Source organism: Borostomias antarcticus, assembly GCF_949987555.1.
Source record: "Borostomias antarcticus genome assembly, chromosome: 18".
Lineage (NCBI taxonomy): Eukaryota > Metazoa > Chordata > Actinopteri > Stomiiformes > Stomiidae > Borostomias > Borostomias antarcticus.
In genome coordinates this window covers 6,575,012-6,600,630 of record NC_140251.1, presented here as the reverse complement: position 1 = coordinate 6,600,630, position 25,619 = coordinate 6,575,012, and the positions used below count along the sequence as shown (strand labels likewise).

Genomic DNA, 25,619 nt, shown 5'->3' with positions numbered 1-25,619 from the left:
ATGTATTCAAACAAAATTGAAGACCCACGTAGGGGAAGGTCTTTCGATTCAATGAACATAGGATTTGAAGAGAAACAACTGAACAATGAGGTAAGTTTTTTTCTTCTTCAGTAGACTAGACTACTTCCATTGCTCAGATAAATTGTTTTGATAAATGTATTGCACTGTAATTATATAATTCATATGGATATTACCCCTCTGATAATTAAGAATTGATTATACTTGAGATTATAGCTATTGTTATTTAATCTAGTCTATTGCTTGCAGTTTGTTGAGTGATTAATTTAAGACGTTCTACTGATTTCAATAGACCTACGTCAGGCATTAAGCAGGTCTGGGTGCAAACTTCGTAAACTACAGGCCAGAGACATACTACAAAAACACTAACATGCTCCCTTTGTCAAGAGGCAAAGTAATTTGGACGCCGTTGTTCCATCATAACATGCAGTCTCTGATATTTTAACTCATTATATAGGCTAAATCGTATAGTTATAAAAACGCATAACATATCTACATTAGAAATTCAATCAATCAATCAACTTTTTATTTCAGACTCAGGTTGGTCCATAAAAAACACCGTACAGAAGAAACAATACAGGGAACATAAAAAGCATATTATGCAAATTGTTTTATATCAACTTCTTTGACCGGGAAGTAGCCTAGCCTATACAGGCAATTTGAACCCCTCGAACCCTGCAACCATTGAAAACTATTTCATTTAATCTGACTGACGTGTGGATGCAGATTATAGCAAGATTAGGCTACTTTGCGTGTTTGATTGATTAATTGCTGCCTAATCCTTTCCTGTGGTAGATTATTATAAGAGGCAGTTAATAATAGGCTTCCTCGCTCTCCAAATGGGATTGCATTAAGAGTCTTTGAGGCAGACACCAGCCCAGCTTCGTTAAACAAAGACGTGGAATTGCACCAGCCTGACACGCGCGTCTTCCGACGCACTACTGCTTCAAGGGGTTCTGACACGGGGCCGTCGAAAACTGTTTTCCCGCGCTGCTTCCTGAATGCTTGCAGGACAAAATATGTAAACAAAAGACTGTAACTCGGTTAATATTTTAACTCAACAAGACGACCATGCTTTTCAATCTTTTGCATGGCTATTGTTGTGCCCTCAGTAAAAATGTGATTTTGGAATAATAGGGTGGTCTGTGCTGAAACGCATGCATGCTGCAGGCTTTGTCACTGTCCATGGTGCTGAAAGTTTTTGTGCTTTACGGGCTAGTTCGCTTGATCCATTTAAAGACACGTCGTGTCGTGTCTTAAGGTCGAGTTTTGCATGTCTTTTTAAAGTCAATACTGGGACTTTTGCGTGCAATGACTCTTCCTATCTGGGGCATCAGCTGCTATTTACATGTCTTTCAGCAAACATGCACCATCGGTTATAAACGTTTACTTATGAAATGCACATCGGTCCCTCCCTTGTTGATTCATTGTAACATTCGTGGTTTCAGATGAACAAATCAACATTCACCAAGATAGAAGAGAAAGATAATAAGAACGAGCCGTCGGAGAAGGGACGAGCAGCAATCGTGTTTTCTCTGAAGAATGAGGTTGGGGGACTCGTAAAGGCGCTCAAACTTTTCCAGGTGAGCATTCAGTGAATCTCTTCTCTATTCAGACTCTCGCCATATTGAGATCTTTGGGATGTTGCCATACTTCATAACACATAGCCTATTTTATCTACGTTGTCCCTTACAGGAAAATCACGTCAACCTTGTACACATCGAGTCCAGGAAATCCAAGAGGCGCAGCTCTGAATTCGAGATATTCGTTGACTGCGACAGCAACCACGAACAACTCAACCATATTATCCACCTGCTGCGCAAACACGTGAACGTAGTGGACATGGACTGCCCAGATAACTCGTGCCTACCTGAAGAAGGTAGGCAATGGCTTTAGGCTTAAAATGTGCCTCTTTTTAATTAATTGTGAAGATACACATGATTCAAAAATGCTTTAAAAATGTTTTTCAGATATGGATAATGTACCCTGGTTCCCCAGGAAAATCTCAGATCTGGACAAGTGTGCTAACCGTGTGCTGATGTATGGCTCAGCCTTGGACGCTGACCATCCGGTAAGCGTTGCGTTCATTACCATGTGTGTCTGTCCATAAACCTGGCCTCATGGCGCAGGAAGCAGTCTTTTACCACTGTCTCTCTCCAACAGGGCTTCAAGGACAATGTCTACCGCAAGAGAAGAGAGCATTTTGCTGATCTTGCAATGAATTACAAACAGTAAGTAATATAGTCGAGAGAATAAAAAATGACTCAAAGAAAATAATTTCTTTATTAGGCCTACTACAACATTTATCGTGGACTGTGATAGAGGCTAATAGATTGTTTGTATCGTTTCCCAGTGGTGACCCTATACCCCGTATGGAGTTCACCGAGGAAGAGGTGAGGACGTGGGGCGTGGTGTACCGAGAACTCAGCAATCTCTACCCCACGCACGCCTGCCGTGAATACCTGAAGAATCTGCCCCTGCTGTCAAAACACTGCGAATGCCGGGAGGACAACATTCCCCAGCTGGAAGACGTCTCACGCTTCCTCAAGGGTGAGCCACACTCTCATACTCTTCAAACAGTCTATGTGGAAATACAAAAAAAAGAGTCACCTAACACTCTGATGTAAAAAATGGATAGAGATGAAAAAATGATGATGATGACAGATACTTTAATGATCCCCCAAGGGGGAAATTTGATGTTTCAGCAATGGAAAAAATGTTTAAGTTACCAACTTTTGGACAGCAGGCAGGCTTTGTCATCTTATGTCTTGGTAAATAATGTAAAAACAGAAATAAGATTTTCATTGTTAGGACCACCACTCACTGCAACGTGCTCCTCTTTCCAGAACGCACTGGTTTCACCATCAGACCCGTGGCAGGTTACCTGTCTCCTCGGGACTTTCTGGCTGGTCTGGCCTTCCGTGTTTTCCACTGTACCCAGTACGTGCGCCACAGCTCAGACCCACTCTACACCCCAGAGCCGTAAGTATCCCGGTACCCCACAAATGGATGTTGGAAGAAGAAAATTGCTCCCAATGAGCAGGTTGGCGCCTTGCATGGCAGCTTCGGCCATTGGTGTGTGAATGTGTGTGTGAATGGGTGAACGAGAGGCCATTGTAAAGCGCTTTGTCCCTTAGGGGTGAGAAAAGCGCTATATAAGTGCAGTCCATTTACCATTTACCACAAGAAAATTACTGGACTGGAAATGTATATGTTAATAATGCTCCTAAGACAGTTTGTGTTGCTCCTGTTATTCTAGAGACACTTGCCATGAACTGCTGGGCCATGTCCCATTGCTAGCAGAGCCCAGCTTTGCCCAGTTCTCTCAGGAGATCGGCTTGGCATCTCTAGGGGCCTCGGACGACTCCATCCAGAAACTGGCCACAGTAGGTAGTCCTGGCTAGCATCAAGCCGGCTCAGATGGTATTTTAAAAGGAACATAAAGGATCACTTCACTCAGACTTCCTACAGCACCATTTCTGACCTCGACTTGCCCTTTGTTACAGTGCTATTTCTTTACGGTGGAGTTTGGCCTATGCAAACAGGAAGGGATGCTACGAGCGTATGGAGCAGGCTTGTTGTCCTCCATCAGTGAGCTAAAGGTAATGACATTTGAAATATGTAAATTCAGTGCACATACATGAATTAATGATGATCTAAGTTAATAAACTATATGAAATTCATGTGGATTTTACTAATATACAATAATATACTATAATGAAATACACTTAGACTTGCCCTTATTTCAATGAATTACATTATTCATATATATATATATATATGTTAAGTGAATCAAATGACTCATTCAGCTCTGGCTGAACAGATCTCTAAATCGTTTTTAAATGTCCCTTTCCACAGCATGCTCTCTCTGGCAATGCAAAGATCATGCCTTTTGACCCCAAGGTCGCATGCAAGCAGGAATGCATCATCACCACATTTCAGGACGTCTACTTTGTGTCAGACAGCTTTGAAGAGGCCAAGGTCAAAATCAGGTGAGTTTAGAAACGTGCAATATTCAACCGCCAGTCCTCTCAAAAATGTTGAATTAGACTTTAACAATATGACATTCTTAGCCTATTGCTTTGTGTGTTTTTAATGTGTGCTGTATAACAAATTGCCTCCTTGAGGACAACATTTTCTAAGTCTAAGTCTAGATGTTTATAAATTATTCTCAAAAAATCGTTGCATCTTTCAGGGAGTTTGCCAAGACCATCAAGCGTCCTTTCACGGTGCGCTACAACCCTTACACACAGAGTGTGGACGTGCTGAAGGACACGCCCAGCATCACCAGCATGGTGGAGGACCTGCGACACGACCTGGATATTGTGAGTGATGCCCTCAGCCGATTGAACAAGCAGCTGGGCGTCTGACAACCTCCCCTCTGTTCTACTGATCCCCTCACCATCCACCAAGCCTGCCATATCACACCCATGAGCACCATCCACCAAGCCTGCCATATCACACCCATGAGCACCATCCACCAAGCCTACCATATCACACCCATGAGCACCATCCACCAAGCCTGCCATATCAAACCATGAGCACCATCCACCAAGCCTACCATATCACACCCATGAGCACCATCCACCAAGCCTACCATATCACACCCATGAGCACCATCCACCAAGCCTGCCATATCACACCCATGAGCACCAATGTGTAGAGATACTGCATGTAGATTGCTCCTCTTTAATGCATTGAATGTTGAGTATGCATTTTTATGGAAAAAAAGAGCATCTGAATTTTGTGATACCAATAACTGAGACAGGTGAGATACAGTTTTGGGCTGGTGTAATTCCTGAAACGTGCTTGTATGGTGATTCAGCATCCATGAGTAGAGATATTATTTATTTATTTTTTATTTATTTTTATTCACACTCACAAGTGCTATAACTTAATTCATATTTCCTTGTTTTGTAACCATGAATGATTAAAAGTGTAATCTGTCGATTCTGTCTTAATTGTAATCAGTCTCCTACTCCTCTCTTACATCCCTCTAGTCATCACTAATTAAATGTACCGAAAGATAAACTAATATTTATTGTATATTATGGTGTGTCAATATATATCCGTTTTTGTGTATAAAGGGTTTTGCATTGGTGTTATATTAAAAAATAAGAATGTCTTCAAGAATGATTTTGAGAGAATTATGGATTGCTTTTTGGGGTTGTATCTGGTACGATGTCCCACAATGCATTAACTAAATTAATTAAATGCATTACTCTTGATGTGAAATGTTACATGATGTGAAATGTAATTTTAGTACTAGTACTCCTGAAAACACAAGTACATTATTTTTCTACTGTAAATAAACCTAGACAATGTATATGTCTTATTAAATAAATATGTGCAAATGTGTTTAATTCTTATTCCAGTTAAGTGCACCAGCATGAACTAAACATTTTGGGACGTACTGAATATGGCGGAAAACAAAGGTTACGTATTGTAACCCAAGTTATATGGTTTACCCTGTTGCTAAGGCAACTTTAACTGAAGAAAAAACTTGAATTCACCGTCAGCCAATTGGGGTAGGTGTCGGTATATAAGCCCACTGCAAACGCTACTCTGCTCCCCAAAATAAAAAATTCAGAGAGACAGGGTCAGGGTCAGCAGGGCTTGAACCCTATGGGGCTTTCGCTCCACTCATAAAACCTGGATTACAATAGGTAGCCTATGTTCCATTTCGTGGATCTCCATCTCATAGGGGGCGTTGATTTAGGCAGAGCGAGCGAGGCCAAATGTAGCTACTCCCTGCTAACATGCGAACATCCTCCAGAACATCAGACCCAGCCTGGCTGGGGCCACAGCGCCCCAGTAACATACAGTGTAAATGTACAGTGGTACGCCACGAGGACATTAGCACTGGAGGGCACAGGGCACTGGGGAGCAGGTTAGGAGATGCGCTAGGCTAGTAGCTAGCCAGGACGATGGTTACGCATCGCAACCCGAGTCCTATAAGTTCCATCACACCAGTCCATAAAGACCGTAAAGGACCGCCCAACCGCTGCACAATCTCAACTGTAAATGCGCAAACGCGGGGTCCCACAAGAAAAGTCCCACTAACGCTATCAAGCAAGTCGCTAAGAAGGCAAGGGACCATCCAAAAACGTTGTAGGCTACAACCTCAACCAAGAATGTGCAGACGAGGAGTCCCAACTAGATAGGACGGTGGTTACACATCGCCCAAGGCCTGCTAGCACTATCAAGCAGATCTCTATAGAACCACAAGAGACAGCCCAAAAAATTGCACCATCTCAACCAAGAATGTGCAGACAAGGGGTCCAGGCAAACGCCTGGAAAAAACGGGCAGGCCAAGAGACACGTTGAGATAGGAAGATAGATTATGCGGCTATGCACAGCAAGTCCTATAGCGCTATTGAGTGAGTTCAAACAAGTGTAACGGATGGGTTCCTCAGTTTGACCTCAGTGGCTGTGTCTAGGGTGCATGAATCAAATCAAATCTAAATTTATTTATAGAGCATATTTAAAATGACAGTAGTCGACCAAAGTGCTGTACAAAGGTGGGTCCTAAAACATTTCTCAATAAAACAAGGAAATAACAGCAAAACAATACAGACATTGAACATGAACAAGGCTTGGGCACAGAATGGTTAAAACGCCAGGGAGAAAAGGTGGGTTTTAAAAACTCAAGGGTCTGGGAGGATTTAATATGGAGGGGCAACTGCCGCAAAGGCCCTGTTGCCTCTAGACTTAAGTCTAGTTTTAGGCACCTCCAACAGCAGTTGGTCAGCAGACCTTAAAGGAGTAGTAAAGGGAAAATGCATGTTTAGCCCTGTTTTAAGGTTACGTATGATCATATACAATGGTTCAGATCAAAAGGTTGACAAAACTAGCACTTTTGAGAAAGTCTGATATTTGCTCTACCACCGTGTAGGTCATACAATGGATGTGGGTGGGCACCGTGAAAAATCATTCAAAAAACATGTTAAACTCTCAATTTCAAAGACAAGAAACTCACCAAGGTGTTAGTTGGTGTTCTGACATATAATTCGCCATAAAGTAAGATTCTAGTTCATCTGGAAAGGCTTTTTTAATATTTAGCATAGAACTATTTAGTCGCAGCACACACGTGTGTTCTGGAAACTATGTAGCCTAGCAACATAAACAATAACAATAGCTACCTTAAGTAGTTCCGCTTCCTGAATCCCCTTTGCGGATTGATCAACACATCTACAACGGTTGTGTCAATAGAAGTCAATGGATTTCATAAAATGATCAATAAAACCCTACATGATTCATACTTTGCAGCGAATTTTATGTCAGAACACCAACGGACACCAATTACCACCTCAGTGAGCTTCTTGTCTTTGAAATCGAGAGGTTAACATGTTTTTGAATGATTTTTCAAGGCGCCCACCCACATCCATTGTATGACCTAAACAGTGGTAGAGCAATTATCAACTTTCTCAAAAGTGCTAGTTTTGTCAACTTTTTGATCTGAACCGTATATCATCATAAGTAACCTTAAAACAGAGCTAAACATGATTTTCCCCTTTTCTACTCCTTTAAGTGTTCTTAACAATGGTAGTTGAGTGCACTAAGCAAATCCCCCACCCTCTACCCAGATATTGTTTTCATTATTTCTACTTTGTTTTTCCTCTTTCTTTTTTCTATCTTTCTCCTTCTTTTGCCCTACGACCAATAACGACGACGTGTTAAAACGGCTTTCTATAGTTACAGCCACACTCGCAACATGCTCTACTGTCAGAGGTGGGTCTTCCCCGCCCTCTACTGGATGGAGGGAAATTAGACCCTTCCTCTGTTTGGCCCATTGGCCACCCAGATAACACACGACGTGACCTCAGATGTGTTTGGAACCTTCATCCCATCTATCCATCCATGCATTCATCCCTCTGTCCATTCATCCATGGATAAACTAGTCCTTTGTCTCTCCTACACAGCAGTGTGTAAGACTCCTAAATTCACTTTTATAGTCACTATGTAAACTCAGATTAGGCCACATTAGCCATGTTTGTTGTAGTCTGTCTTAAAATGTTTATTCTAGACAATTTCATGTGGGGGACATTTCTAGAGCTGTTGCAACACACCAGCGTACAAAGCCAGCCCAAATACGAGTGTAGAGCTTGGAAGTGGGACCTGCTCGCACGGAAGTACAGGCACCTTTACTCCTATTGGCTGAAGGTGCGCTCAACTTTTTCCTTCAGTCAACGTTGCTTTGGCAACGGGGGCGGAACTCGGCCACTTGACGGCAGCAAGTGTCGCACAATGATTTTGCTTCCTGTATCCATGGAAAGTAATTTGCGGTCAGAGCGCTGCCTATACACGTGGGTAAGTTAATTAATCAACAACTCTATAGGCTACTATTTTCTCAGGTCTTTATATAAACAGCAGTCTACATTTCGCATAAGAGAGCAAACCGGTAACGTTAGTAAACTCGCACATAACGTTGTGTAGCCTATCGTAGTTATTTACGGCAACAATATTTTCCACTTACAAAACCGGTAGGATTGCTTGATAAGCTAACTTAGCTAAATGTACAGATAATAAATGCAGAAAGAACCGGTGATTATCTAACTTTCATGAGCAGCTGCATACATCTTTTATAGAATTATTCATTATTTTGGAGGGTGCAAACAGCTATGGACAGTTGGGTCAGGGCCATGTGGAAGACCTGTCAGAGCCCCGGCTGGCTGGTGATGCTGGGCGGCTACCCCTGTCTGGAACGGTGCGCCTCCTCAGTGGAGGCGGTGGACATTCCGCTGTGGTTTCTGGTCAGTGCCGCTGTCAAACCTACAACACGTCAGGTTTTCTTTTAAAATCGTGTGTAGCAAGTGTGTATGACTTTTTGTCTGGGCTTCTGTTGCGCAGCCTAGGATGTGTCTCCCTCTCCTGGACAATCTTTGTTTACATTATCTAAGGCTGTCTAATATTATCTGCTAGTGGGGGAATTACGTGTTTCTCTATAGATGCAGGAGAGTTACTGGTGTGTGGGCAGAACCACAAGGGGCAGCTGGGACTCGGTCACACCACGGAAGTCATCACCTTTCACTGCTGTCCTGTGAGCCAGAGAATCGCACAGGTGTCCTGTGGCTGGGACTTCACTGTCATCCTCACAGGTGAGAGGACATTTATCTTCATTTAGGAGACCGGTCTTTGCCAAGAGCTCTTCTAGTGGGAAAATCTTATGCCAAACACACATTTCCACACACAGATGGTGGCCAAGTACTGACATGTGGGTCCAATGCCTTTGGGCAGCTGGGTGTCACACAGCCAGTCACACACTCTGCAGAGCTGCTCCCTGTACAGGTAGGGGTGTGGTGGGTTGTGCTTAATAAGTTAATAATAATAAATATTAATACAACTTTATTTGTATAGCACCCTTTCATACAAAAATGCAGCTCAACGTGCTTTACAACAGGGAAATTACATGGACGGAGGGCTTCACATAAAAATAGACATAACATGAAAATAAAAGCAGGTTGATGCAACATGGCCGGGTGATTGCAACAGCTTATAATTCATGACTTTTCCCATATTACAGTCTGTTAACAGTCTTGCCTTCCATTATAATGTTCTTGGATGCTCTCTGCATCTCTTTTGTAATCTACAGTGTTTTTTAAAATCCTCGCTAGAGCCTGAAGGAGCATGTGGTCAGCGTGGCAGCAGGACTGAGGCACACACTCGCCGTCACTGGTAAAGTACACCTCCACACTCACTGAACGTTGGACGCTGTTTAAGTGTGTTTTCAAGTGGATAGTGCGAGCACGACTCAAAAATAAAATCCAAGGACACCAATCTCTTGCTGGGTGCATGGCCTTGAAAGCCTTCTGTATATGAGTGGAATCAATCCAGCACTCACTGACGATTTTTTGTTCTTTTTATTTATTATTATTTATTATTATTTGTAACGGCACAGGCAGTGGCGATGACGGACGTTAGGAGGAAAGCCGTGAGGCGGAAACATCCCTTGTCGCCGCTGCCTGTCTGCCTGCCTTTCGAAAATAATAAAAAATCCGTTGTGATATGTCCGAGAGCACCCGGCAAGAGACTTGCTGTCCTTGGAGTTTCCTTTTGAGTCGTGCTTGCATTCCCCATGTGTGTTATCAGCCTTGTTAACACCAGATGGTCGCCTCTCCTCTTATGTTTGAAGGTTCAGGCTGTGTGTATCAGTGGGGTACTGGCCTTTCAAGTCAGGCCAAGCGAGCACTGAGTCCACTTCCTGTCCCAGCATACTTCAGCTCAAAGGAGCCTTGTCTGGTACCAGGTACAGTACACGTCCCTTCCTGGAGTTCCACACCTGCAGTGATGAGGTTTGATGTATGCTACATGAATGTGAAGTTAAAACCTTTTCTCAACTTCTGCAGGGTTTGATCAGGTGACGCCTTGCAGAGTAGCTGCTGGCTCTGCCCACTGTGTGTGTCTAACTGGTAAGTAACATCTGCTCTGCACTATTCAGAGAATAGTTGATTAACTGTGCATTTCATAGTCATATACAACTAATGGTTACAGTTATTGAATTGCTTCTTTTGTCTTGTGGTGTAGTGGGAGGTGATGTGTTTCTGTGGGGAAGCAACAAGCACAGCCAGCTACTCAGCGCAGAATCCTTCCTGCCCAGACCTGCGCTCCTACAGCGGCCTCTGCTGGGCGGAGAGAGGGTTACTGACGTATGGAGCGGATGGACACACCTTGTGTCCAAAACTGGTGAGGTTACTCAGATAAGTCACCCCCTCTCACCAACCTATAAGTTATATTCAGAAATGGAAGCTTGTATTGATACAGCATGACGAGAGTGCTTTTGGGGGAGTTGGCAGAGCTGAGGTGAACGGACCCTTGTTTCCTCCAGAGAGTGGAAGGGTCTTCACATGGGGCAGAGGGAATTACGGACAGCTGGGAAGGCCGGCACCAGCCAGTCGGAGCCCAGAAGAGCAGTCGTGTGGTTCCTTGAGAGTGGCGGTCGGCCATCTGGCGTGTGTCCCTGTCGAGGTCAGAGTCCTTCATGGAGCAACGCAGGTGAGACTGTTAACATGTGGGATACGTAGTACTGTTTTTATTATCTCACTTTTGCATGCATACTGAGTAGTAGTAGTAGTACTACTACTACTACTACTACTACTACTATTACTACTACTACTACTACAGCAACAACAACAACAGTGTAGGTACTTTATTGATCCCTGGGGGGGGGGGAGTTGCACTGTCACAGCATGAAATGTAGTGGATTCTTCTAAAAGGGTAAGAACTTCAAAAACACACCGGTGAACTTCGGAGTAAGAAGAGAACTTTAATAACAGTGCTCTGGCCAGAGGACAATTCAGAACAGACACCAGATTGTATCTGAGGAGAAGTGCCATGGACAGTTGTCAGTGATAGTCTTCTATACAGTATTTCACATGATGTTTGAAAAGCAAGCATGCAGGTTTCTTTGCTCAGATGAGAAATGCCCATCCACAAAAGCAACAACAGGAAAATGGTAACATATATGGTCATCCATGCTTTTAAGAAATGAAACATGAAGTTTGTGCGTCTGTGTCTCTCACTCCCTGATACTCAATGAATGTTATCTGCCCTGCACCCAGCTGTGTCCCTGAAGAGGGAAACTGCCAAACACAATGCTCTGAACATTCCACAGAACATCCCTTAGTATGAAGTATGAAGTTAGAACGCTGTTAATAGGAATAGAGAATAAAGTATAAAACCTAATCTCATGAACACAATTTGCCTCACAGAAAATACAACTAAGTAACACAATCCAGACTACAGTAGATACAAAATATACAGTACAAGAGTGCAACAGGGATACATAAAGTTAATGCAGTATATGGCTGTCTATCGATCTATTGATCTATATACTGTATCTATATATCGTGTATAACAGTAAGTAGGTTCCTTGATGTGGAAAAAAAACATACATGTTCTGTCCAGGGAGCCTTATCAGCCTCTGAGCTGAGCCTCATAGTGTCCAGCCAGTCAGGGAATGGATTGAACAGTTTGATGGCAGCTGGTAGGAAGGACCTCTTGAAGCGTTCTGTCGAGCGCCGTGGCAGAATCAGTCTGCTAATGAAGCTGCTCCACTCCCTGACCAGAGTGTCATGTAGAAGGTGGGAGACATTGTCCATGATGGCCAACAGTTGGGCCAGTCTCTCCCCGCCACCACTCACATTGAGTTAGGCTGACCCCCCCCAGGTCAGAGCCAGGCTGACCCCCCCCAGGACAGCAAGGCTGACCCCCAGGACAGAACCTGTCATCCTGATCAGTTTGTCATCCTGTTGGTGTCCGCTGCTTTGATGCTGCTGCCCCAGCACACAACCGCATAGATGACGGCACTCGCTACAACAGACTGGTAGATCATGTTCAGCGTGGTTCTACACACATCGAAGGACCTGAGCCTCCTCAGAGAGCAGAGTCGGCCCTGCCTCTGTTTGTATATGGCCTTTGTTTCCAGCCCATTCCAGCCTGTTGTCCAGGTGCACTCCAAAACACCTAAACACAATTATTTCCTGGCCGATGTGTGTGTATTTGAACACATAGGTAGAGTATGTGCAGAGTGTGATTGCCATAAGGTTTGAGTCTTTTTGGTGTTTTTTTTTATCTGGAGAACACCTTCGTCATCTGTCCACTAGAGGGAAGCAGAATCTAACCAATGGTCTGAAATATTAGAGTTGAAGGTTGTTTCATGTGATGTAATAGGTACTGGATCACTGAATGTGCACTAAGATACAGGGCGGGTAGTACATCAGGGATCTTCTTCTTCGTGTGGGTACGTTGTTACGTCTTCTACCCCCCAAGCTTGGGGCCGAGGGGCTATCCTTTTACCACCCTGAGCCTGGGTGAGGGGGTCACGCGGGCTATATATCCAGGCACACCTCCAGGAGCCATGTCACCGTTTCGTCATCCACAACCGTCAGGCCATGCATTCCATTGGGTGTCCGATATATCAGACAGTCCTGGATGACATGGTCTGCGGTTTGTTCCTCAGCGCCACATCTGTGCATCGATGAGCGGAAGTGTCTGACGCCAGTCCTGAGGCGGTTAAGCCTCACCCACGCCGCCGCTGGTCTGGGTATGTCCATCCCGGGAGGGGAAGGACCGGCAGCCCGGATGAAATCACAGTGTGGAGGTGTTTGCCTCCCACTCCGCACGCCAGGTGTGGTCCGCCCATTCTGCCTCGCTGATGTTAAGATCTCTGCATTGCTGCAGGAGACAGGCAGGCACAAAAGGGTGTCTTGACTTGAGACACCAGGGAGGCTCCGCTGTTCCAGTGAGCCTGTCGTGGAGCAGGTGGTTAGGCTCCACGGCCCGGCACGGCCCGGCAGGCGAGACGTGCTGTGGTTCTTGTGCGGCGGAGGCCAGCGGGCTGGATGCACAGGAGTGGGACCCAGGCATCCAGTCACGATGCGCAAGGCTTCGTTGATAGGCGGGTCGATGAGGCGGGTGTGAGGGCTGCAACACCAAACCGGTGCGCAATATTCACTGGTCGAGTAGACCAGAGCTAGGGCTGCCGTACGCAGTGCTTTTGCACCGGCGTCCCAGCATGATCGGACCAGGTATGCCACTAGAGTCTGCATGTCCTGGCTCAAGGTCTCTTCCACGGCCTACCAGTCTCCAGCAGAGTACACCAGCGCAAGGTCATCTGCGTAGGCATAGTTCCCGGAGACTGTAATCGACAGGTCGTAGGTGTAGATGTTATAAGGGATTATATTCATCACTATCTCGGGTATCAGTGTGTAAACTGTCCTTGTCGCTGTGAAAAAGCACACGTCTAGAAACCGCAAAGTCCCCCCCCCCCCCCCCCCCCCAGAGTAGCCATGGGAATGGTGTGTGTTGCCTGTAGTCTTAGTGTCAGCGGGAGGGGGGGGGGGGGGCAGCCTTGCCGTTAAAGTGGGTGTCCAGGAAGGGCAAGGACAGACACTGGATCATCCTGCCACCGCAGTCACCTCCACTCTGCAACTCCGGAGGCTCCACCGGGCACGGTCACCCTGTCCACACGCACAGCTGAGGGGGAGACGGACTCGCTGAGTGGACAGTGCCCACACTGTTAGGTAGCCTACCGCGCATGCGCGCACACACACACACGCACACGCGCACGCACACACACACAGAGTCAATATTTAGTAAACTGATTTTTACGATGTCTATGAAGATGGCTGGTGTAATACGTTATTACCTGTTCAGAATTCGACAGATGTTTATTTGTGGTCCGCCACAACTCTGTGATCCATCAAAACTGGTGAATAAGACAGAATTATTATCTGGTGAATAAGGCTTAATTATTATCTGGTGAATAAGACTGAATTATCTGGTGAATAAGACTGAGTTATCTGGGTCATTTTAGCTTCAGTGCGTTCATGTTTTTCATGGCTGGTGAGAGAAAGACTGGTTCCTCTGGACTGTGCTGCGCCCCTCTTGATTATGATCTGAGCTTCAGCAGTTTTTTCAGATCAGCATAAAACTGAAACTGTCTCCTTTTTTCCTTCGGAACCGCATCATTGCAGCCGTGTATAGTAAGTAAAAGCTGAGGGTTTGAGACTGTTGTACTAACCTGTCAGGACAGCCCCACAGTCTGCTCAGTGTACTAGATCTGTTCTTCTCCCCTCTCTCTGCCGTGCCCTGCAACGATGCCTCACAACCTGAGGGATTATTGTTTATATGAAATATTGTGAGATGGATCTGTTTTGACTATCATTTCCCCCTGACAACCACACGTGTCTGACATGGTCTGTCTATACAGTCTGGGTTGAAATTTAAAACCAGCCATTAAGTCTGAATGTCAGGGCCGGATAGACAGAGTAGTATTACTGTAAGTTAGAGGCTGCAGCCTCCATCAGAAAACAGTCACAATGCTTGTTCTCAAGCTGTAATTCTGTTGTCTGATTTCTGTAATGTTATGCGTTAACTTAAGATCTGATTTCAATTACACCAATGTATCTGTAGTGTGTGTCCTTGAATAACGCTTTTTCTGACTTTTCCTGCTTTGCAGATTGCGTGTGGATCTGAACACAACCTTGCCATTGTAGGTATGTATTATTTTTTATATATATATTTATATTTATAGCTTAAGCTTCCACTCTGCACTCTCAAAACCAGACCTCATTGGGTACAGAATGACAGTGAACCATGGAGACAGAGAAGGGATAAGAGACGTTGGGACATGGGACAGCAACATTGAGAGTAGAGCCTCCTGGTTTCACAAGGTGCGGGTGACTGAAATGGTTCCATGTCACTTATGGCAACTCTGGTAGCCTACTACTGCACAGTGTTCTTACAGTCCTGGAGAATAAACCGATGCACGTCGGCAAACTCATATTTTAGGAGTTCCTCCTCTCTGTGTTAAAGGAGCAATGGGAAATCATGTTTAGCCCTGTTTTAAGGTTACTTATGATCATATACAATGGTTCAGATAAAAAAAGTTGACAAAACTAGCACTTTTGAGAAAGTCTGATAATTGCTCTACCACCGTTTAGGTCATACAATGAATGTGGGTGGGCACGGTGAAAAATCATTCAAAAACATGTTAAACTCTCGATTTCTGTTGGTATTCTGATGCGACCGTTGTAGATGTGTAGATCAATCCGCAGAGGGGATTCAGGAAGCGGAACTACTTACGGTAGCTATTGTTATTGTTTATGTTAGCTAGGCTAGCTAGTTTGCTCACTGCTCACGCTACTCTTTCGCTCACAGACAAGGAAGACCTAGGCAACAGTTCAGAAAACGCTTATCAAAATGGCTGATCTTGAAGAGTATGAATTTGATCACGAGGAATTAGACTTTGACGGCAGTTCTTATCGTTTCGAGCCTGAATATAGTGCGGAGGAACTACAGCAAATGGAAGAGATGGAGGCTCGCCGAACCGCAGAGCCAGAGACGGTCGATGAAGCTGTCGCTATACCATGAACCACGGGTGTTTGGTGGTGTGCTTGCAAACATTGCAGACAGATGCCCACCGAAGAGGAAAGTTTGTGCTGTACCGAGTGGGACCTGTTGCTAACAGCTGACATGGCAAACCTTTCGGTCCATGAGTCTGACTCCTCTCCGGAGTGCGTGACTACCGGCAATGACTTTCCACATCTCGTAAGCCAACCTGTTGTGGACACAAGCGGAAGTTTACATACGTATGTGCTGCGACTAAATAGTTCTATGCTAAATATTTTAAAAAGCCTTTCCAGATGAACTAGAATCTTACTTTATGGCGAATTATATGTCAGAACGCCAACTAACACCTTGGTGAGTTTCTTGTCTTTGAAATTGAGAGTTTAACATGTTTTTTTGAATGATTTTTCAAGGTGCCCACCCACATCACATCCATTGTATGACCAAAACGGTGGTAGAGCAATTATCAGACTTTCTCAAAAGTGCTAGTTTTGTCAACTTTTTGATCTGAACCATTGTATATGATCATAAGTAACCTTAAAACAGGGCTTAACATGATTTTCCCTTTACTACTCCTTTTAGGAGTTAGTAAGGGATCTGTCTAATGTCTTACCGTTCAACGTCCATGTGCAATGCTAATTCCTCGGTTGATGAGTGTGAGAGCTTTGGGGTCAGCTTATTACTGCCTCACGGCCCATGCTACAGGAAGTAATTACTCCAGGGCTAGATGAGTATCGTTGACAGAGGCAATTAGCTGTGCAGCCCAGTCAAAGAACAATATAAATCACAGGAACATGGGAACGCTGTTTGCAGAGCAGCCTGCCGACATCAGAATGAAAAGGGGGGAATATTTGTTCGCCTCCAAGGGAACAATACACAGCGTAAACACTGAATAAGCGTACTGGGTTTGTTTTGTGGGACCAGATTTCTCCCATTCCCTCCACTGTTTGCCGTGCTCAATTCCCCTCTCCCAACCACCGGTTCCATTGGGAAGCTATTGGGAGGCGGAGTAGGACGCGGCGGGAAGCTACGGTGTAGTCACCCTCGCCGGCCCACCGTATTACCTGTCCGGTCTCTTTAACAGGTTGCAGGAAGCTACAGATGCAGCAGCCACTCCACCAGTCCTTTCGGGAGACGTGTGCTGTCAGAACTGCCTCTCGCTGAGCTGAGAGGCTAAAGGCCAATAGACCTTTCCGACCTGTCGGTCATGCGGAGAATAATAACCAATAAGGTTGCTTGATTTCTTAAGACCACGCCTCTGATGTCCCACAAACAAAGCTTGTCCCGCGTTGTGTTCATAGATTAGACATTAGTTTGAAGAAAATGGTTCTTAAAACATACAGAAAACTGGCCTGCAGGCAGCTGTACCATAATGTTATTAGAAAACCAGCTGTACGATACTCCACACCTCCCTCCACACATCAGTTTACAGCAGGGCCGACACAAAAAGCTACGAAGCTAACCTTAGGTGCTTGATGTACAGTAGCTAATTAGCCCATAGCTAGTAGTTAACAGATCATTCTCACAGGCTTATTTTCTAAGAATGGATGCCACTAACTTACTCACCCTGCAGTTAGACTCCACGATTTTGTCCTTATGAATTAAAAACTGGAGTTTGTGAGGCATCTGTGCCTCGTGCATACATCACCAACACCTAGTATCAACTCGTCTGTTCTCACCTGATCTGTCCGAATTCCAAATCTCATGGATATATCCTTGTGTAAAATAGTTCAGGCCTTTCTGTAGAACTCTCTTAGACAAAGCTGGTGTGTGCTGCTCAGTGGACATTTTATTAACTTGCTCCATAGCTTGTGGGGCATATAAACAGTAATTAGGGGGGGCAGAACTTTCTGCCTGAATAGGAAAGTGTTGTACGACACGTTTTCACACAAAAATCACAGACGCTTTCTGCATTTATGCTTTGGCCGACACTGCGGGTTGAATTACTCAGCCTAGCCGACACGTCGCATCATCTCTATGGTAACCATGGGTGAGCATAGTTCATTTACAATTTGTGCAACAGACCTTTCAGAAGCGCTCATACAGCCAACCCATCAGACAACACGAGGTCTGCGACCTTACAAAATTCAGGAGGTGCAAGACAGGTCTGCGACTCCCCAATCTGACATGTTAAACCAGGCCAGGTCCAGCCTATGTGCGTGGCTAGCTTGTTTCTGTTCAGGACTGGTACTGTAGGATGGAAGCTAGTCATGCCACTGAAATAGCTGTGAATTGAAATGACATGAAATAATGTCTGATAAATTAAGATGGGTCTTGTCGCCTGGACACATCAGTTCCAATGCTTCCAATGCTAATCCAGCACAATAAGAGCGGGATAGCCAGTTAGCTCATGAGCTTACAACAACTAGCTGCAGCTTCCATAACATTAATGGTAGCGGTCAGTGGCTAAAGCAGTTACACTGATGATTCCTAACGTTATGTTAGCTTTTTTGCTGCAATTGGTTCAACTTCTGTTTCTGGACAAAGGTAAGGGATAAACCCAGATAACACAAGGCTAACAGACCTACAGCGGGTCACCGATAGATGAATTGGCAGACCTCAAGTGGAATATAATACAAGGCTAACGGACCTACAGCAGGTCCCCGATGGACGAGCTGGTGGACCTCCGGCCGAATCCGCTGGCGGATCGCCGGCCGAATTGGCACAGGTCCATGTCTTTAAACAATTCCATAGTTTGGAGTTTTCTATGATCAAATGGAATTAAAAACCAGACAATGGTAGACACTCATAAGACAGGACAGGACAGAACACAACAATAACATGTACCATGCCCTTCCAGTCTAAGAGTGAACTATTACCAAAACCCGAGAGGCTATGTGGATTCTGTCTCTCCCGTTCCACTGAGTCTACAGAAAAGGCACAATCTGAGACTGTTTAGGTTTCAGAGAGCGGGGGCAGGGTCATGCACACTGCTCGGGTCCCTGGACTGGAGCTGGTTGGTCTGCCCAGGGGTGGAGTCTGGAAGAGCTGGTGGTGGGACTTACACCAACAATACATTCTGAATGGGGTGGAGGGGTGATGGTTTTTGTGGCATAATAGCTGTTCTAGGGTCCAACCATTGTTTTCAACATCCCAAACCGGGAATCGTATCACAACCAGGAATCGAACCCTGGCCTCCAGCGTGAGAGTCAGATGCTTAACCCACTACAACACCGAGGGGCCTGAGGATTTGGGACGGTCTTGGATTTTTGTTCACGTACATTCTCTCCCATCCTTCTGAAACAGGGGAACAGAGAGGAGGAAAAGTGATGTCGTTGTTAGAAGTCCCTGAACGGGAATCAAAATCTGGGTTCCAGCGTGAGAGTCCAGTGGTTAGCCCATTATACCTCTGAGGGTTTGGGAAGGCCTTCCGTCTGTCTGAAAAAACTAAACATTTACCTGGTAAATACATGCAAAGTATAGCCTAATATATAATGGGTAACTACTGAGACACCTATACTGTAGGTACAATTTCAAAACAGGAGAATTTCAAATGTTCAATTAGGAAGGGAGGGAAAGAGGGAAGGAACGAGGGAGGGAGTGACAACTGGACATTTGCTAGTCTTACAGCCACTCACAAAAAGTTATAGCCTAGGCTCTCTGCAACAGTGTTGCGCTCTGCAAAAGTGTTGCGCTCTGCAACAATGTTAGCAAAATAGACTGTACATTTCCTTAAAGGTGCTCTGTTCGATTTACTGCACTTTTTGCAAAATTCCAATATATGCAATAAATAGGTCCAGGGGTGTCATAACTATCTGTACAGAAAATATAGCCAACGGTGTAGTGCCTGTGGAGCAAATGCAGACTTTATTTTTATTATGAGCGAAGCCGGCCCGGCGCTGAGCCCCACCCCCTGAACGGCACCATATGGAGTGAAAACGCCCACTTGTTTATATCTGATACCACTGCCCCATTCCCTACAGGAGTATTTCAAATGTTCAATTACTGCACATAAATTCAATAACTGATATAGCACCACCAGGTAACCACATTTTAGATAGCTTCTATAACATCCAGTGACAAAACATCGTCCACACCGAGGCTTGAACCCGCAACCTTCGGCATGGGAGGCAGACACCCTATCCACTAGACCACCGATGATCTGGAAAATGTGCGTTGTCATAATGTTTTTGTTTTGATGTTCTGGGACCACTGCCTCTTGTGGTAGCAACATAGAACTGCAGGTCAACAACACCACTGCCTCTTGTGGAAGCAACATAGAACTGCAGGTCAACAACACGATGGAGGAAGGGAGGGAGGGAGGGAGTGACAACCGGACATTTGCTATCTTTGGTGCGCTGGCTTACAGACACGCACAAAAAGTGTCTGATTGCTGCGATTTTAGTGTAACGCTGCTGTCAGGTCAACACCTTGTAGCTCCAAAATGTTTCAGAATGTTGAAAAGCAATTTCTATGTTTTTGTTACATAAAATCACACGTGATGAGCAGTTTAGAATACATTTAATTGGTCCCAGGGCTGGGAAGCGTTCAGAGGGTTTAAAAGATAGTCCCAGCTTTTAATTGAGGGAAAAAGAATTAGCCTGTGGAGAGAGCTGGGGCATGATGCTGGTCACACAGTAGAAAGACACGCGGTCTTCAGATAAGCCATCCCATGATCCCTAGCAGGGTACATGAAGCGTCTGCTGCTGTAGACCTGGGGAATTGTGTGGTGTGTTTAACAAGGAAATGGGCTTTTCACCAGAGTCTAGGGTTTCATCCTTAAGCCAGACAGAATATTGTGCAGGCACTTTGTTGCCATGGCAACACAGATGCACCGTATTCCTGCCAGCATGTCCATGAATTAGCAACATCAAAGCATTTGATCCCGTTGATTGAAGAGATACGTGACTGGAAATCCCTTGGTTGTAAAAGGGGTGGAAAAGATCGCTGGAAGGCATAAAACAATGTGATAGACTAAGCTAGAAGATGTGAGTTACCCTTGAGAAAGCAAGCTCCGCTTTTGTTGCCATGGCGATGGGACCTACTGTATTGGGTAACTGTGTTGCCATGGCACGTGTCTCTTCAGTGATGCCGAGTTGACCACACCCACCAACAAGCTCGCCAGCTGTGAGAGCCTTCGTACAAGCCAGAGACGCAGCATTGAGCTCAACGTGTTTTTAAACGAAAAAGGTTTTACTTATAATTTGTATTATTCATTGGTCTTGTTATGCATAATGGAGTAACGCTTTTTCCCGGGCTGTCCGCTTCAGTCAGCCGCTAACCTGTCCACTCTCTCCCCCCTCAGACAGTCGGCTGCTCTCCTGGGGCTGGAACGAGCATGGGATGTGTGGAGACGGTTCCCAGACAGATGTCGTCCAACCCCAGCCCCTTCCTGGACTCAGGCCTCTCCTGATTGGCTGTGGAGCAGGGCATTCCATGGCACTCTGTGCCGTGATAACAGGTCAAGTCTGCAGTGGATTGGAATCCACACTAACTAAGGAGCAAGAGTGTCTGGACTGACTAGAAGTGAGGGTTGAGGCCACGGGGAAAAGCTGTGTTTAGATGATTAATCATGATGAATCTATCTGAATAGAGTAATAAATGCTTTTTTAATCAGAAGTGACACTCAGGAAACTTGAATTCCGCATGACCCATAACGAGTGCCTTTTTAACACCACGTTCACCTTTTGAACAAACCGCTTCAGCTCTGTCAGCGGCCGAGACTGTATTTAAACTGCAAAGCGTCATAAATATTGTTCTGGGGGTTAGAAAAAGCATTGAGTTATGTATCATGGCCGACAGAGGCCATCATTTCCCCCGACCAGTCCCGTCAGTTTGATGGACATGATTGGGGGCGATGGCTTCGCAGGGAGAGGGCCGTGCCTATGATCCCCTGTCTGTCTGCCATGTTAGTCTTCCCCCTGGATCAGGCCATAACAGGGTCGTCTGAGGGATGGGTTAGACTGCTGCTATAGTTCCATCTGCGTGTCAAAGGTTTTATTGCAGTGATCTTGAGTGTCAGGAGGCACTCAATCTCCCAGAGGTCCTCACTCACGCATGGGAATCCTCACGGCCATCTAATGATTTACCATTTCGCGATAGGGTGCAGTAATCATCCTTATCCTCCCTCCGAATATTTATAGGTATACAAAGCTGTGTGTCTCATTGTCATATTCACATTTTTTAGCTCATGGAATATGTTGGATAACCAACCAGAGTTTTAAGGATATGTTATATTAACGTTGAAATATTTGTGTTTGAATGATTCAGATGTTAATTGCCACATATTGCCTGCATGATATACAGTATCTGCATGTGTTCTGTCTTTGAATCTTCCTGTAGCACCATAGCTTTGAATCTCACTATGCAAACGGTCTATGCAAAATAATTATGAAAAACAATGATGTCCCTGAAATATAATGAAATAAACAAATAAATGCCTATCTTTGTTTACTCAAGAAAAAAAACAAAATCACTCATTGAAAAATAATCATTTCTGTGTTTTTTTATTTTTCACTATTTACTGTACAAGCCTGAACTGTTATCGGTCAGAAAAGGACACAGAAAATCCCTAAACAACAAATCAGTAGATCTATGACTGAAGGAAGACCTGGTTCAGGTTACTACTGGACCCACAATGTACGGCGTACAAACACATAATCAGAAGGCTCCCGAAACGGCACACATCAGTTGCCTGTCAGTGAAGTTATTGATTCTGTTAAGCAAAACAACAGTTGTTTGTTCCATGTTGGACAGTGATCAGCACAGACCCCCCCCCCCCCCCCTCTTTGTGCTCAGTTCCATTGTTGGGTCCAGCACTGCTGCACCAGATTGCACACGGACATCTCAATAGGTTGTTGGCAGTGTGTTTGCAGCGGTTTAGTAAAAATGTTGGTCCCTTAGCACTGGGGTAACTATTACATACAAATTATGTTGAGTTATCCCTTTTCAACCAACTATGTTTATTACTTTTCTTTCAGTGCTGAGGTCCAGGTAGAGGTCCTTGCTTATGTTGTCTGCTTGTGCAGTACTATGGCCATGGCTGCATCACGTATTGCACTAGTGATCCTTTATTAAATGGATGCTGAATGAGAACACCAGCTTTCCATGCTGGTTATGCTAAATTCAAGTGGGATGACATAACAGAGGCACTTTTCCAATGTGATGAGTCAGAATGCTTTGGCTGTGATACATCTGGTCTGGTTAGTATCACCTAATAAGTGCCTTTACATGATCAGAATGAATGAGATTGTAAGTTGAAAATGTACCATAGATAATCATTAGCTTACCACAGGCTTGAATACTTGAATAGTAGACGTTTGCATAAGCTGTGTGCACTGTGCATGTACAGTACAGTAGCACACCATGGTTAGCCCTGAATAGAATTTGCTTAACCAAGAGATCTGTAAATTCCTTGACCACTTGTTACAGCGGATTTGGTCATTGTAATGCATTGTTATGACTGAAAGGTAGGCCTATGAAAATAAGTCAGCGTAAAGTTGTTTTTTTATAACCAACATTTTAAAATATATTTAAAGTAACGTTGAAGTTCACTGGTGTGAACAGTGCAAAGGGCTATTTAGATGTGATCATGACAGTCCAAAGGGCTGTTTAGATGTGATCATGACAGTGCAAAGTTATCAATGTGTTTGAACCGTTTTGTCTGGTTGATAGAATCAGAGCACAAATTGGATAATCACTCCCAAAACATTGGTATACACAACTTCACAGCACACAAACGCATGTTTACAGCACAGTCACACAGAAAACATAGGCACACATTACAACACAAAAACCAGTCACAGATACTGAGCTACATAAGGCCTGACAACAAAACCCGCTCGGTGCTACATCTAGGCTGAGATTGTGATATACATGTCACTCACACCCATTTAAAAAAAACATGAACTTATACAGACAACAACGTTATAGCATAATCAGGGGGGTGGGGGTGCAGAATGGGTCATACACATAGTGGTTGGTACACCATGGTTCATAACACAAACTGACTCTGTTGGTTGTCTGCTCCGGCTCTGTCGCAGCGTCTCTAAAAAACATATAAAAAAACAACACAACAATTATTACACAAATGATGTATGATGAAGGGAATGCTGGAGCTGATGGGTCTACCTCGTTAAGTGCCGGGAGTTGTGGGATGAAACGGGCCTTGAGAGTAAAGAGGGAAGTGCTCTGTTAGTGTATCATGGTAAATGTCATGTTTACCATGTCTTTTCCATGCTTAGCAAAGGCCTCAGGCATACGATGCACCGTGTGTATGCAGGCTGGACCCTCGGGGAGGTTAATTGACATGCCTGATCATGCTTTATTTCACGTTGACGTACAGTAGTTCGGTCGTCGTCATGCGTGTTTCGGACTTTGCATCATGCTCTCACAGTTTCCTCATGGCAGTTAAGGATGGGGCAAATGGCTGTGACATGTACCAGCTTTATGCTAGTGAGCAAGAAAAGATGTGTATGCTGTTGAATAAAAACAGAGTCTTAACACTGATTGTATACAAAATTTATTTCATGCAAGAACTTGTAGGCTATTAACATCTTTAATTTGAATGCTTTTATTTTGCATAAATGTAAAATACATGCATTTACCTTTCCCCAAGTATGCCCAAACCCCATGCTGATGCTGATACCCTTATTTTTTTAATTTGCATTAAGTGTGATTGAGTATGTTTCACCTGCGTCTTGTCTCACAATGGTCTTCATAATGGCTCCTTAGTATACAACAATTACCCCACCAGGAGACATTACTCAAATAAAGTAAACTGTGAAACCTTATCCAAATAAAATATGGAATTATATTTGTTATATAGGCTACTTTCATTAAAATAAAACATATTTAGGATAACTGATCAGCCAACTTGAGACTACTGTAGGTAAAGTGCTTTGCCCATTAAGATTTTTTGTGCATAAGTGTTAGGGCTTAAAGAACTATGCCGGTCTATATATGATTTGATCTCCTGAAACTAGTCACCCAACCTATATCACATTACCGCAATAAATTTTCTGAAGCAAAGCTCACATCAAAAGATATTTGCATTTTCACGGTAATGTGATATACTGTACGTTGGGTGACTAGTTTAAGGACATCAAATCATATTTAGACCGGTACGGTCCTTTAAACAATACATAAATTGGTCTTGATATTACAAATCTACCGGCATCTCCAATATTTAACCAACAGTTCATATTTTCTATTTGAATATACATCCACTGTATTAGGCTACAGGGTTCATAACCCCACTGCAATTGCTAACTTGCACTTTGTGGGATAGATTTCATATCTGGAAAGAATCCAGCATGTTGTGGTTTCTGGTGCGTGGATACAGCTCTGTTTACTCCTCTACTGTACTCTTCACTGTACAGCCTCTCTTACACTATGATGAGCATGATAATCCTAGATAGATGACAGAGGCAATTAACAAAACTCATGTCAGTTTGGCTACTTGTACAGTACTTAATTAACGTTACATGCCACTCTTACATTACCTTATCAGGAACATAATAGAACAGAGTAAACTGACTGTATTCATGTACTGTATTTCATTAGTACACCATTAATGTGACAGAAAAATTTAGCATTTCAGTTTGTGTGAATTATTACCTTTTCTGCAAAATACTTTCATAATGTTTACAAATCTGTCAGTAAAAAATATAGTATGCTCATGACAGAATAAGTTAGCTGTACAATGAAGAAATCAATTTAAGTGTTAGTATCTTAAAGGAGTAGTAAAGGGAAAATGCATGTTTAGCCCTGTTTTAAGGTTACTTATGATCATATACAATGGTTCAGATCAA

At 44.1% G+C, this 25,619-nt stretch overlaps 2 protein-coding genes across 3 annotated transcripts; both read left to right on the top strand.

The window, feature by feature from the left end:
• On the top strand, positions 1-4,388 carry tph1a (tryptophan hydroxylase 1 (tryptophan 5-monooxygenase) a; the record flags this gene model as incomplete). 2 transcript variants are annotated; one of them, XM_084452395.1, is made up of 11 exons in its annotated part: positions 1-90; positions 1,491-1,601; positions 1,714-1,897; positions 1,989-2,089; positions 2,182-2,249; positions 2,372-2,568; positions 2,865-3,000; positions 3,278-3,404; positions 3,525-3,620; positions 3,877-4,010; positions 4,214-4,388. In XM_084452395.1, the coding sequence occupies 11 exons, from the start codon at positions 1-3 to the stop codon at positions 4,386-4,388; spliced, it is 1,419 nt and encodes a 472-aa protein (XP_084308521.1). The 2 variants fall into 2 exon arrangements, with proteins under 2 accessions (XP_084308521.1, XP_084308520.1); XM_084452394.1 differs by having other exon boundaries at positions 1,467-1,601.
• Positions 4,389-8,265: 3,877 nt separating this feature from the next.
• On the top strand, positions 8,266-22,143 carry sergef (secretion regulating guanine nucleotide exchange factor; the record flags this gene model as incomplete). Its single annotated transcript, XM_084452466.1, has 11 exons — positions 8,266-8,328; positions 8,627-8,771; positions 8,967-9,116; positions 9,212-9,306; positions 9,633-9,693; positions 10,151-10,264; positions 10,365-10,427; positions 10,543-10,701; positions 10,844-11,010; positions 14,978-15,014; positions 21,113-22,143. 11 exons carry the CDS (start codon positions 8,266-8,268, stop codon positions 21,325-21,327), a joined length of 1,269 nt encoding a protein of 422 aa, XP_084308592.1. The 3' UTR covers positions 21,328-22,143.
• Positions 22,144-25,619: the final 3,476 nt, after the last annotated feature.